General features: G+C 43.7%; 1 protein-coding gene across 2 annotated transcripts in view; it reads left to right on the top strand.

Moving 5' to 3' along the window:
• TLN2 (talin 2) overlaps positions 1-13,630 on the top strand; it is a 158,175-nt gene that overhangs the window by 107,184 nt on the left and 37,361 nt on the right. For both annotated transcript variants that reach the window (XM_069980795.1, XM_069980786.1), the window contains exon 27: positions 12,856-13,064. In XM_069980795.1, the coding sequence (XP_069836896.1) occupies positions 12,856-13,064 (209 nt within the window). The remainder of the gene's footprint in view (positions 1-12,855; positions 13,065-13,630) is intronic.

Genomic DNA, 13,630 nt, shown 5'->3' with positions numbered 1-13,630 from the left:
CATTAGAGACCGCTGCTGTCGGTGGATTCAGATAGAGCTGTATCGGCTTCAGATGTATGGCTGCCGGCTCAGCGTGCAGCGTCTTTGCTTCTGTTAGCTGCTGTGGGTTGAGCTGGAGTATGCAGAGTGGCGGTAACAGGTTTGTTGTTGCGCGGGAATCCGCCTGTCAATCATCCGTGCCGTTCTCGTTGTGAGTGTTTGTCAGGCTTGCAACATCGGATATTAATGCAACAAGTTGGCTGTAGCAATGTGTTAGTTAGCTAAACGCGTTTCAAGGCAAAACCAGGGCCTCTTCCTCAGTAGCTGGTATATGTAGTGCAGTATTGCTCTTTTATAGTGTTTCGGATAATAGAGTCAGAATATCAGGGTTGGACTTAGTGAATTCTTGTAAAACACGGAGTGACCCGTTAGGATTTTATGTCCATCCATATCCTCCAGAGTCAAAAATATTGTATATGTGGATAATTCAAATGTCAGATATCTATCCCCTCAATTCCGATATAATGTATCTTGATATCATACATAAAGTAACAACATGTAAAACATAGAGATGTAACAAAAAGTGCATGTACGGAAATGCATATAAAGATGCACTGCTTGCTGTTTTAAGGAAAAAACGCAGTGTTGTAATAATGTAATGTGAACTGATGTTTATGACAATATGTTCTAAACTTATCTGAATACAAATCTATTGCAACATTTTTTTTTAAAGAAAAATAGCCCAGCTGATAATACATCTAAAATCATTATCCCTTTTAATAAAGATTATAAAAAAAATCAAAACCATATTCCCGAAAAATTGGCATTTGATTCAAGAGTATAAAATTATAGGACATCTACTACCCCCCAAACCTCCAATCATTTATACCAGAGCACCTAATTTGGGAATCCAAATAGCCCCCACAATTAAGAACCCTCAGCGGGACAGGCCCACTACCAACTGGCTGACTATGAATGGATTCCACAAGTGTGGAACATGCAGCAACTGTAAGCTCACTACATCAAGAGGCAAAATCACCACTGTTATGTCCACAGTCAACGAATTCAAATGGGAAATCACTGAATTCCTTACATGTGCAACGAAGGTAGTCATTTATTTAATAGAGTCTACCTGTAAGAAACAATATATAGGTAGGACCAAACGCCAAATGAAGATCAGAATAGCAGAACACCTATACAACATCCGCAAACAAAATATGACCCACCCATTATCAGCACATTTTTCAGAACATCATTCTTTTTCAGAACATCATATACAGCACTATTAAGTGTTAAGCGAAACTGGAGAGGGGGGGATTTTATTGCCCAAATGTCTAGGGCAGAATCACGTAAAATATACGAATTTGAGTCCCTTCAATCGAAGGGACTAAACTCAGAATTGGAAATTTTTGGCTTCTTGTAATGGGGGAAGCGTCTGGTTCCCACGGACATAGCCAGCAGGCTGTTTAATTACCAGCGTGACTATGATCCTTGCGATCCACACCCTCCCTCCTCTTATACTTTCATGTGTTTAGATATTAAGATTCATCAAAATTACAGATATGGAATATCTATTTTTTCATTGTAATATTTCATTCATTATATATATATATATTCCTATTTTTTCATTGTAATATTTCATTAATTACATATATATTTCTGTTGTACTGTTGTCATCATGCACTGCATAATACTGGTTTGGATTTCATATATAAATAATCATGTTTATCCATTGTCTATATTTTATATTGTACATAATTATCCGTATTTCATTTCTTTTGTTTATCTACAAAAAAAAAAGAAATGTTGCAATAGATTTGTATTCAGATAAGTTTAGAACATATTGTCATAAAAATCAGTTCACGGGGGGCGTGGCGAACCGCCGATGAGAGCGGCAGCATAGAAGAGGAGCTCCAGGCCATCCAGCTACATCCGCAGCCAAACCTTGCACCCACAGCAGCGACTTACCTCCGTGCATGGAGAGGAAGATCAGGGGGACCCCCGGACCATCCTGTGAGTGCCCCGAGACAGACCCCGGCCCCCCGGTGATCCCCCCGGACATCACACGTCAGGCGGTGGTGCTGCGCCTCAGGCCTCGTGACGCGTGGCGACGGGATCTTGTTGGCCCCAGCGATCCGGGAGGTCCATCGAACCGGGCCCTGGGCATATCCCGTCTCCGCCGCTCTCGGAGACCGACGCGGTACAGCGGCCGCCGCCACAGCTCACACGGAGCCACGAGTGAGGCCGGGAGAGGGAGTGAGGCGCCGCCATCTTGCGGCCTATACCGCATGCCTCTACTGCGACACAGCTCCGCCGGCGTTCCTCCTGGGCCTTCCCCTGCCACCACAGGTACTGTCCCTGACACATTGGAGATCTGTAGGGACCCCGATCCCTCTATACCTCCCCACCCTCTCTCCGTACCTGGGACCCTGCTCAAAGACCTTGCCGTTTTAAAGGGCCAACAGCGCATATCTCAGTACATGATGGCTGCCCCTACTAAATCTCAAAAAGGGGACAGGGTGAAGCGAGGAGGACAGGCAATAGCATCCAAGTCATCTGAGCCACATACCCGATCTGCCTCACATAAGGAGGCTGATTGGCCTCACACTGACTCTGAATCCGAGACTTCGGTGGTGGGGTCCAGGTCTCAGGGGGAGATGCATGACATACTATCTCAACTCCCTACTAAGCAGGACTTTAAGTCCCTCATTTCTGAGGTAAAGGAAGCCTGTAGGGTGGAGATTGCGGAGGTCCGGAAAGATATACAGCATATATCCCTGAGAGTTGATAGCCTTGAAAATGACCATGACTCCACCAGGGACTACATCGGCGCCTTGTGCTCCACTGTTTCCACCCAGGCTCTTGCACTCGATGACATGCAACGCCATATTGGGGACCTGGATAACAGGGGCAGGCGCAACAACATCCGCATACGGGGCCTCCCCGAGGCTACACAAAACACAGATTTGATGGACACTCTTGAAGGCCTGTTTAACACCATATTAGGTGAGCCACCCAGTCACAAAATAAAATTTGACAGGGCGCACCGAGCTCTGAGACCTAAGCCTACCAATGGGTCACCAAGAGATGTTATCTGTTGCCTACATGACTATGCCATCAAGGAGGCAATTATGGCAAAAGCGCGCTCCCTCCGCGAGTTGGACTTTGATGGTGCAACATTACAACTCTACCCCGATTTGTCGTGGATAACGTTGCAGAAACGCCGCCTCCTCCGTCCACTCCTAACTACTCTGCGGGACTATGACGCTACGTATCGGTGGAACTTTCCATTTGCCCTATCTGCCCGTAGAGATGGCAGATCCGCTGTTCTCCGTAACCTCGCAGACCTTCAGAAATTCTGTGACCTTCTGGACATTCCTGTTCCCAAGATCTCAGATTGGACTGTTGCACCTCCACCTCCTCCCCCTCCACCGGTGTGGCAGTCTGCACGTCAGAAGAGGAGACGTCCTCGCTCTGGAGAGCCTGGACCCGGCCCAGAAGCAGACCTGACTAAGGTTCCATGAGACCTCTACAGCGACCCGCTGTGCTCTCTGTAGCCCCCTGATGGTCCTCTCACTCTGCTGCCGAGAGGCCCTGTTTTTCTCCTTTTCTTTTTCACCTGGCTTATTTTAGAATTGTAAAGTCCCTTCATAGCTGGATGGCCCGAGTTCTCTACCTGGAGTTGTACATCACTATGTATCTTTTGTTGGTGATTCCTTCCCCCCCCCTAAGGGGATACTGTTGCTCAACCTTTTGGTTGTGTTTTCCATTACTTTTTCTGTTCTTCCCCACTTCCTGGCATTATGTACCCAGGACCTGAGCCGAGTGCTTTGAACCCTACGGGGTTCCTGTTTTGTTTGTCTTGTGTCTTTGTTGTCCTTGTCGATCCTTCTCCCCCCTTTTGTCCCCTTCCCTTTCTTTCTAGGGTCTCTGCCGCGGAGATTGCAATACTGGACATGACCCGGCCAGGACTTGTCAGCCATAAGGTATTCTCTGTGTGGGTAAGCCATCACATTTGCTTGGTCGTTTCATCATGTTACCCATATGGCTAAGTGTGTGACATTAAATGTGAAAGGCCTTAATTCTAATGTGAAACGTAGACTAGCTCTGCGGGAAATGCAACATGCGAAGGCTGATGTGGCATTCCTTCAGGAAACTCACTTTGATGGAGCTGCTACGTTTGCCTTTGCTAGACATGCCTTCCCCACAGCCGTTGCCGCATCTAGTGGCTCTAAGCGAGCTGGAGTAGCGATTCTCTTTTCCCGCTCATTTCCCATCCAAGTCTCCTCCTCCTTTTTAGACCCGGGAGGTCGCTTTGTAATAGTGGAAGGCCAACTGCACGGGAAGCCTCTTATATTTTGTAATGTTTATGCCCCCAACAAATGTCAAATCCCCTTCCTCCGTAGGGTGCTCAATAAACTCGCAAAATACCCCCCGGCCCCCAGAATACTAGGAGGCGATTTCAACTTGTCCTTCTCTGAGAAGCTGGATAGACACTCGGTTTCGGGTCGTCCAGTGCCTGTGGACCAGGCCAGACTGTCTGCTGAATTCCGTAAGCTTATCCGCAAACATCATTTATTTGATCTCTGGCGTATTGACCACCCTACGGAGAGGGAATACACATTCTATTCACACCCACACCGCGTGCACTCTAGAATTGACTACTTCTTTGGTAATGTTCCTACTGTACGCCTCCTTGAAAGCGCTTCTATTGACCCGATTTCGTGGTCGGACCATGGCCCGGTGTTGGTGTGCTTTAAAAGTCTTAAATCCCCCACCCGCCAGTGTCACTGGCGCTTGAATGAGAGCTTGCTAAAATACCCACTTTCCCGTGATTCAATCAAAGCATGCCTTTCCACTTATTTTTTAGAGAACAGCGGGACAGTTACCTCTGAATCGACTCTATGGGAAGCCCATAAGGCTGTTATCAGAGGGCACTGTATAGCCCTCAGTTCGCGACAGAAAAAAGACGCCCAATTGGCCATGCACACTGCCAAATGTGACATTCAAACCCTAGAACGCTCCCTTGCTCAGTCCCCCTCCCTTCGGACATTGAGGAAACTTGTAGCTGCGAGAGCCCGCTTAAAAGAACTATCACTATCTAAAGTTGAAAAGCTGCTTGTTTATTCTAAACAGCGATTCTATGAGAAGGGCAACAAAGCACATACGCTACTGGCAAATATGCTCAATGATAGGGCGTTGGCCCAGTCTCCTCAGGTCCTAAGGGACCCTGGTGGGCGACTCCACTATAACCCTGCTGATATATCCTCCATTTTTCTGCAGTACTACACTGACCTATACTCACTACCTTCTACTCTACCCTCTGACCCAGATGCTCGCTCTCGGCGTATTGGGGAGTTCCTGTCTGCCTGCAACTTGCCGACTTTGTCTGCAGATGCCTTGGAAACCCTAAATGCACCTATTACGGAGGAGGAGCTCTCAGAAGTACTGAAATCCCTCCCGTCGGGACGAGCACCGGGGCCTGATGGATTCACATACCTCTACTACAAAACCTTTTCCTCTGAGTTATCCTCTCGACTCCTGTCCCTCTTTAACTCTTTTATGCAAGGTTCCGCTATTCCCACAACACTGTCCCACTCCTACATTACACTTATCCCCAAGCCCGGTAAGGACCCTTTAGAATGTGCCAATTACAGGCCTATTTCCCTCCTAAATTCAGACTTTAAAATTTTTACTAAGCTACTTGCCACCCGCCTAGGTTATTGGCTGCCATCACTTATCAATGCCGATCAAGTGGGTTTTGTGCCTGGACGACAGGGGGGGGATAACACTCGACGTGCAATTGATGTTATCGATGCAGTTAATCAGCAGTCGGAGAGGGCCCTGATACTTAGTTTAGATGCTGAGAAAGCGTTTGACCGCCTAGGGTGGCCATTCATGTTTGAGACCCTCCGATGCTGTGGTTTTCGGGGACCCTTTCTGACTGCGATTGAGGCCTTATACACAAGACCTACTGCTGCTATCAAATTCCCACATATGATGTCTGGGACCTTTCCAATTCGGAATGGCACCCGCCAGGGCTGTCCGCTTTCTCCTCTTTTGTTCGTCCTTTGTATCGAACCCCTGGCGGCGGCCATCCGGAATTGCCCGGACATCCGTGGTGTATCAGTCCGAGGCAAGGAGTCCAAAATCATGCTTTTTGCAGATGACGTCCTCCTCACCTTGTCGTCCCCTCATACGACCCTACCGGCACTCAGGGCCTTGCTCTCCCAATTTGGAGTACTTTCTGGGTATAAAGTAAATACCTCTAAATCTGAAATCATGCCCCTCAACCTCCCTAGCTCCACGATAACACACCTTCAATCTGTCTTCCGATTCAAGTGGTCTGAGTCCTCTATTAAGTATCTGGGCATCCGGCTTACTCCTACATACTCTTCACTATACACGACCAACTATCCTGCTCTTTTTAAAGAACTTAGGGCCCTTCTGGCCAAATGGAACTCCCATTTCATCTCCCTCCTGGGTAGAGTGGCTTCGGTCAAGATGACGATCCTCCCGAAGTTACTTTACTTCTTTGAAACTCTCCCGGTGCGTATACCACTATCCGAGATAAAAACCCTACAGCGGGATATTTTCAAATTTATTTGGGCGGCAAAGCGGCATCGTATTCCCGCTTCGGTTATGATGAGTAGTAAGACTCAGGGAGGCCTCGCAGTACCTAACATCCTACATTACTATTATGCCACTCATCTGCGACAAATTACTGCATGGTCCAAGTACCTAGCCTATAAGAAATGGGCTGAGATTGAAAAAGTTTGGCTAGCACCTTTCCATCCCAACTCCTTTCTCTGGCACCCCTCTCCGCCTTCCTTCTCCCATTTAAACCTCCTTGGCCCCATTAACTTTACTTTGCACATCTGGTCCATCTGCTCCTCCAAATTTAAACTCTATTCTAAAACGTCCCCTTTAAATTCCTTCCTTCTCTATCCTGACTTTCAGCCTGGTTTACAGTCTCATATAGTTAGACTATGGGGCTCCAAAAAACTGTTTCAGTTCGCCGACATGGTAGACCCACTTACACGCACCCTTCTCCCCTTCCACAGGATTGTGGACAGATTTGAGCTACCGCCCTCAGAGCAATATACCTATTTACAGATCCGCCATTTTATGCTGTCTCGCCTGGGATCCCTCACAGTCTCGAAACCAACTGCCTTTGAACAATTAGTGAGAGGTGGCGTTTCCACATCAGGGTTGATACCAGATATCTATCGAATTATTAACTCACCCTCTGATGGCTCCCAGGCTAGACATCACTATATGGATAAGTGGGAGGCAGTATTGGGCAGACAGCTCCCCCCAGAGTGTTGGGATGTGATATGGGACAGGGCGGCAAGATCCTCCATCTGCACCACATATAAGGAGTCCCACTATAAGCTGTTAATGCACTGGTACCATACGCCTGAGCTCCTCCATAAACTAAATAATGCTATCCCCTCACAATGTTGGAGGTGTTCGGGTAGTGTGGGGTCGCTCCTCCATATATTTTGGGATTGCCCCCTTATCCGCCCATTTTGGGTAGAGGTTTGCAGACTGGCCTCGACAGTCTTGGGTGCTACCATTGCTAGGGACCCTGGAATCTGTCTGTTGAACTTGTTCCCAAAGACCCTCCGGAAAAAGCAGGCGAAGTTGTTACTCACTATCCTGACAGCGGCCAAGTCCTTAATTGCTCGTGCCTGGAAGCAAACATCCCCTCCTTCCCGGCCTTGTTTGCTCGCCAGAATCCGGGAGTTGCGTTCCCTAGAAAAGCTTACTGCTTCCCTTAATAATGCCATTGATAAATTTGAGTCCATATGGATCCTTTGGGATTCCTTTGATATGATTGCCTCTTCTGGCAGTAGACCCTAGTTTCCCTGTCCCTCCCATCTCCCCTCCCTTCCCTCCCCCCTTTTCCTATCTCCTTGGTGTTGAGTCCTGTCTTAGTTTGTCTGTGTTGTCTGTTTGTCAAAAGGTTTTGTTATGGGGCTGTAGTTTGGTTCCACTTTTTGTCTAAACCATAAGTAACAGGGAGATATCATCAGACGACAGCTGCTGTATTATCTATGTTTTCTGATTATCCTTGTAGAACTATGCTGTGCCGCTATGGTCACAGTAGAACTAGGTGCTGCCACTATTTCTACCTACTTGTGCCTGATATGTTTATACTTATTGCTGGTACCTCATCATATTGCTGTTTCTCACATTATCCTGTACATGCCCTGTAATTCTTTGTTCTGTTTGTGCAAAAAATCTTTGAAAAATCTTTGCAATAAAAATTACAGTTATAAAAAAAAAAAATCAGTTCACATTACATTATTACAACACTGCGTTTTTTCCTTAAAACAGCAAGCAGTGCATCTTTATATGCATTTCCGTACATGCACTTTTTGTTACATCTCTATGTTTTACATGTTGTTACTTTATGTATGATATCAAGATACATTATATATGTATATTATATATATACATTTGAATTATCCACATATGCAATATTTTTGACTCTGGAGGATATGGATGGACATAAAATCCTAACGGGTCACTCCGTGTTTTACAAGAATCCACTAAGTCCAACCCTGATATTCTGACTCTATTATCCGAAACACTATAAAAGAGCAATACTGCACTACATATACCAGCTACTGAGGAAGAGGCCCTGGTTTTGCCTTGAAACGCGTTTAGCTAACTAACACATTGCTACAGCCAACTTGTTGCATTAATATCCGATGTTGCAAGCCTGACAAACACTCACAACGAGAACGGCACGGATGATTGACAGGCGGATTCCCGCGCAACAACAAACCTGTTACCGCCACTCTGCATACTCCAGCTCAACCCACAGCAGCTAACAGAAGCGAAGACGCTGCACGCTGAGCCGGCAGCCATACATCTGAAGCCGATACAGCTCTATCTGAATCCACCGACAGCAGCGGTCTCTAATGCGGAGCGGAGGATCCTCCGGCGCACCACAAGCCACATACTACCCACGATACGGCTGATATAACAACGACCCGGTGAGAGGCGTACCACGCCAACCTTTTTTTCGCATTATTGCACTTTTAAGGAGCTATCGATACCTCCAAACTTTACTATTGCTATATCATCTCCAATAGACATTGTGGAATAACACTAACGCATCGTGCGAATATACGCTCATCTTCTAAGTTCAACACAGACATATACCTAGTGGCTTCAACAATATATGAACTTTTAACTATGTGTTTTTAGAGTTTTTAATTACATTGATTATATTATTTTATATTGATCCTATATGTATGTGTGTGTATGTATATATATATATATATATATATATATATATATATATCCTTATGGTGTTAATTAAAACTGTTTGTTCATTGAAGCAAGTACTCTAGAGGATTAGTTACCATTTCCTATTAAGTCTGAGCCTTGTTAAAATGTATGTATATGTATTGCCCATATATTGCATCGTGCAGGACTTGTGTATGGGTGTGTAAGAAATTCTTGTGAAATAATTATGCTTTATTTATTCCCTCCATAACATAAACGAAGTTACAGATGTAGATGACTCTGCAGCCAAGTGCTTTTAAAGGTCATTGGTTCTGAGAATAGATGCCAGTTGTGATTTGTACAGTAAATAATTGTTACTGGAGAGTGTTCATTTTCTGACATACTTTTTTTGTGATCTTTTTGTTCACCTTTATCCCACTCTGTGTAAACCTGATCCACACATGCTGCACAGTATGTACTAAGGGGTCTGAGGAGTAGTATTAGTTGAGTACAAATTTGGCAGAGTCTTTCGGAGATAGTCACTCACATTTAATTTCCATTTTAGGCAAGAAACAGCCCTAAACTCCAGCAGGGTGGAATTAGCTGTATGCGCTCTATTGCATAATAAAGATGGGTTGGATAGATTCTGGGCCACAGGGGATTTACACTTAAGTTGTTAAAGCTTTTTTTTTTTTTTTCTTTTCTTTTTTAACCCTTGCATTTCATTTTATTAATATGCTCAGAAACGTACAAGGGACAGCAGTGTTTATTTGTTTACACATGCAGTTTATCCATTGAAGTCTGTTTTCAGCTCCTTATCATTTTTGTTGTCAGTGGTAACTTATTTTCTTGATTACATCCAGACACTGCAGACACAGTCATGACCTCTGACATTACTGATGAGGTTTTCAGAATGTGCCCAAGTTGACCTATAGGGTTATATAATGGAAAAAAAAATCCCCCAGAAACTGTGTCTCCTCTCATCAGTAGGTTGTCTCTACTATAGCAGATCTCCAGCCTATCCTGGTAAATTGTAGCCCATTGTCAGTTGTAGAAAGAAGATAAGGTCAGGTTTTTTAGGTCATTTTAGATATGCTGATGTGTGCATTAAAAGAGCACTGATGTATTATATATCCGTGCCTATTATGTGATTTGTCATGCAGGGAGGGATGTAGAAATGATGGCCGTTTGTTCATCACCAGTGCCGTTACATATGGCAGCATTGAGCTCTTTGACCAATAATCAACCACTGTAATAGGTCCCTTAGCCTTTTGATTTACTTTAATAGGTCCCTGAGCCTTTTGAGAAGTTTCTATTCACTAACAGCAAGTAGTGGTCTTGATTGTAGTGGGCAATTGGCACATAGAGTATATTAGCACTGTTTAAGCTTTTAGAACAGTATGAAGCTTGCTTTACATAAAGCAGAACAACCCCTTTCATCCATCGCACATTGTAGTATGTATGGTGCACGCTCAGGAGTTTACGTACCCGTTCCTGAAAACGCTAAATGTACCTTAAAGTATACCACTGGAAAAAAAATCCTAGTCCTAACAGGGGCTGCATGAATTTCTCATATACTCGAATATGAGAACAGAGAAAAAGGAAATTTAGTGATTGATTTGAGTGCACTTTTCCCTTCTGCTATCCCTGCAGAGGCCTCACTAACAGTTTATCTATTTTTCCTCACATTCAGCTATTCCAAATGACTTAAATCACCCATTCAAAAATAAGAACATTAGTCATCTGGCGTATATGATGTAACTACATACATGGGAGATGTGTGCCTGATACATTCCTGCCCCCCTAGTAGAAATAGGACTTTGGCAAATGAATATAAATGATTGTAAAATGTTATTGAAGTAACACACAGATGCATATAGACAACCAGGAAAAGCTGGTGAGACAGAATGGCACGTGTATCTCCAAGCTATAGAGCTGGCTCTAAGTGAAATAATGCATTATCTGGCAGAAATGTTCTCTGATCTTCGCTCAGAATAGACGTGCAGAGAAGCAGTGTAGATAAGTCCTGTGTAACAAGCAGGGAAACTGGACCAAGTATGCAGAGTGGCTTTGTACTACTATTCATGTGGGTTTATCCTTTGTAGGCCTGCCCATAACTAGGATACCTATTACCTACAATAGCGTAATCTGTCTTTTTACATGGAAAGTGTTTCACATAATACATTGTAAAAAAAGGGACATTCTAACGTCTTGTTAACCTCATATGTGTTCAGTATCATAGTTTGTTTCCAGAAGTATTCTTTCCTTCAGCCAGTGTACTTATAAAAATGCAAGTCAGATGTCCTAACCCCACAAGAACACAGTGTAATGCAGTTCCTTTCTGAACAATGGGATCTGTGTAATGTGTCTGTTGGTAGGCAGCCAGCCCTGGTATCACAAACTTATCAGTGTATGCTTTGTCATACAAAGGTGTGTTACTTTCCTGGTGGAAATCACATTAGCAGACTTTATACTCTATCAGTGTAGTTATTAGTGTTAGTAGCACAATTATTTCAGGTTTATGATCATTTAATATGACCATTTCCTTTAAGAAGTTGTGGCAGATTTCTAGTCTTTTTTGCTCTTCTCCCTAGAGTTCTGTACACAGGATAACAGTATCATATAAGCAGATGCATACATACAATGTTTTACATATATATTCAAGAAATATATTTAAATCAGAGGGTTTTATAACTTTTTTTAACCAAAAATATAAAGGGTTTTTCCAAAATGCAACTGATTTATCCTCAGATCTGATCACTTCAGGTTTCCTGTGGTGCCCTGGCGCGCCAGTCTTAGGTCCCTATTCAAGGGGACAATTATCGTTCAGATAATCGTTAAATCGTTTGGAGCTAATCGATAATCGAATAGCAGTTAACGATTAAACGACGAACGAGAAATCGTTGATTGCTTAATAAGACCTGGACCTATTTTTATCGTTGCTTATTCGCATGAAAAAAGACTCTGTTCGGTCAATCGCAGTAGCGAGACGAACGGGATAGCGATGACAAGACGACCACAAGAACGATCATAAGTAACGATCATCGTTCTGTGTAATTGGGTGAACGATTTCATGTTCGCAATAGCGGTCGTTTGAGATCGTTAACAGTTATCCGAACGATAATCGTCCTGTGGAATAGGGCCCTTACTGTGTTGGACTGTCCTAGATGGCCGAGGGTTGTACTTGGATTTCTTTGGCAGTCCTGTGGACATTGTATGATGCAGCAGTACTAAGCTGTTGCTCCATTCAAGCACTCTGGACCCCCATTCTTGACATATGTGGGGGCACCATACATAGAAGGAGCTCAGGAGTTGTTTTGTATGTGTCATATGTGAGGGTGCTAGTGGTCAAACCCCCCACCTAACACTTTTCATTTCATTTTGCAGCAGCTGACATTTAGGTTAGTTATTTTTAACCACTAGGCCACTCTAGTTTACCACTTATAACCTTCTTGTATTTTTAATATATTTATATATATATATATATATATATATATATATATATATATATATATATATATATATATATAATTTTACTACTACATGATTCACAGTAAAAGTGCTTACTGTTTGCATGGACATAACTATTTGCTATCTGTCTGTAACTATAATTTATATACAATTTTTCTTTAGGTGTTGCTGCAAGGGAAACTGCCCAGGCTCTGAAAACCTTGGCTCAGGCAGCTCGAGGAGTTGCAGCTTCTACAAGTGATCCACAGGCTGCGAATGACATGTTGGATTCAGCCAGAGATGTGATGGATGGGTCAGCCAAACTCATCCAGGAAGCCAAGCAAGCTTTAGTGGCCCCTGGGGATGCTGAGGTGCAGCAGAGGTTGGCTCAGGTCAGACACATACTGCAGCTGCAAGGAGCACCCATATAATCAGATAATTTACCTTTCCTAGTCTATATTAGAGAATACATGTATTTCTTTTGCCTTTCATGTGTTGTTCTAATTAGAAATATATGGCTTATTAGCCAATTGCATGTTACCACCAGGGAACAGGTCCCTACACTGTCTGACACAAGCCAATGGAAGCTGACTGTGCAGGGCAGTGTAGGGGCACTTCCCAAACTTGTAACACCCAGTTTTGCTATTTAATCATAGATTTTTAGTTTCCATAATAGATGAAGGGTGCAACAGCAATACATAGACAAAGGGAGAGTTTTTATTTATTTATTTGAGTATATTTTTTGAGGTGATCTAACAGAGAAATGTAATATTTAATCAGGAGACAATGCCTTTAAACTGTAGGTTTACCTTGTAAAATAGGTATTTCAGACTGTTCTTTTTAGACACAAGTAATTTAGTAATATAGAAGAGTAGATGAAGTAATTCACACTCCTCACAACTCTCCTGCCCAGTCCATAAGCAAAGCCAGGTTATTTTATGGCATCCTGTGTCCCATG

Source organism: Dendropsophus ebraccatus, chromosome 1 (assembly GCF_027789765.1).
Source record: "Dendropsophus ebraccatus isolate aDenEbr1 chromosome 1, aDenEbr1.pat, whole genome shotgun sequence".
Taxonomy (NCBI): domain Eukaryota; kingdom Metazoa; phylum Chordata; class Amphibia; order Anura; family Hylidae; genus Dendropsophus; species Dendropsophus ebraccatus.
This window is presented reverse-complemented; position numbering and strand designations above follow the sequence as displayed.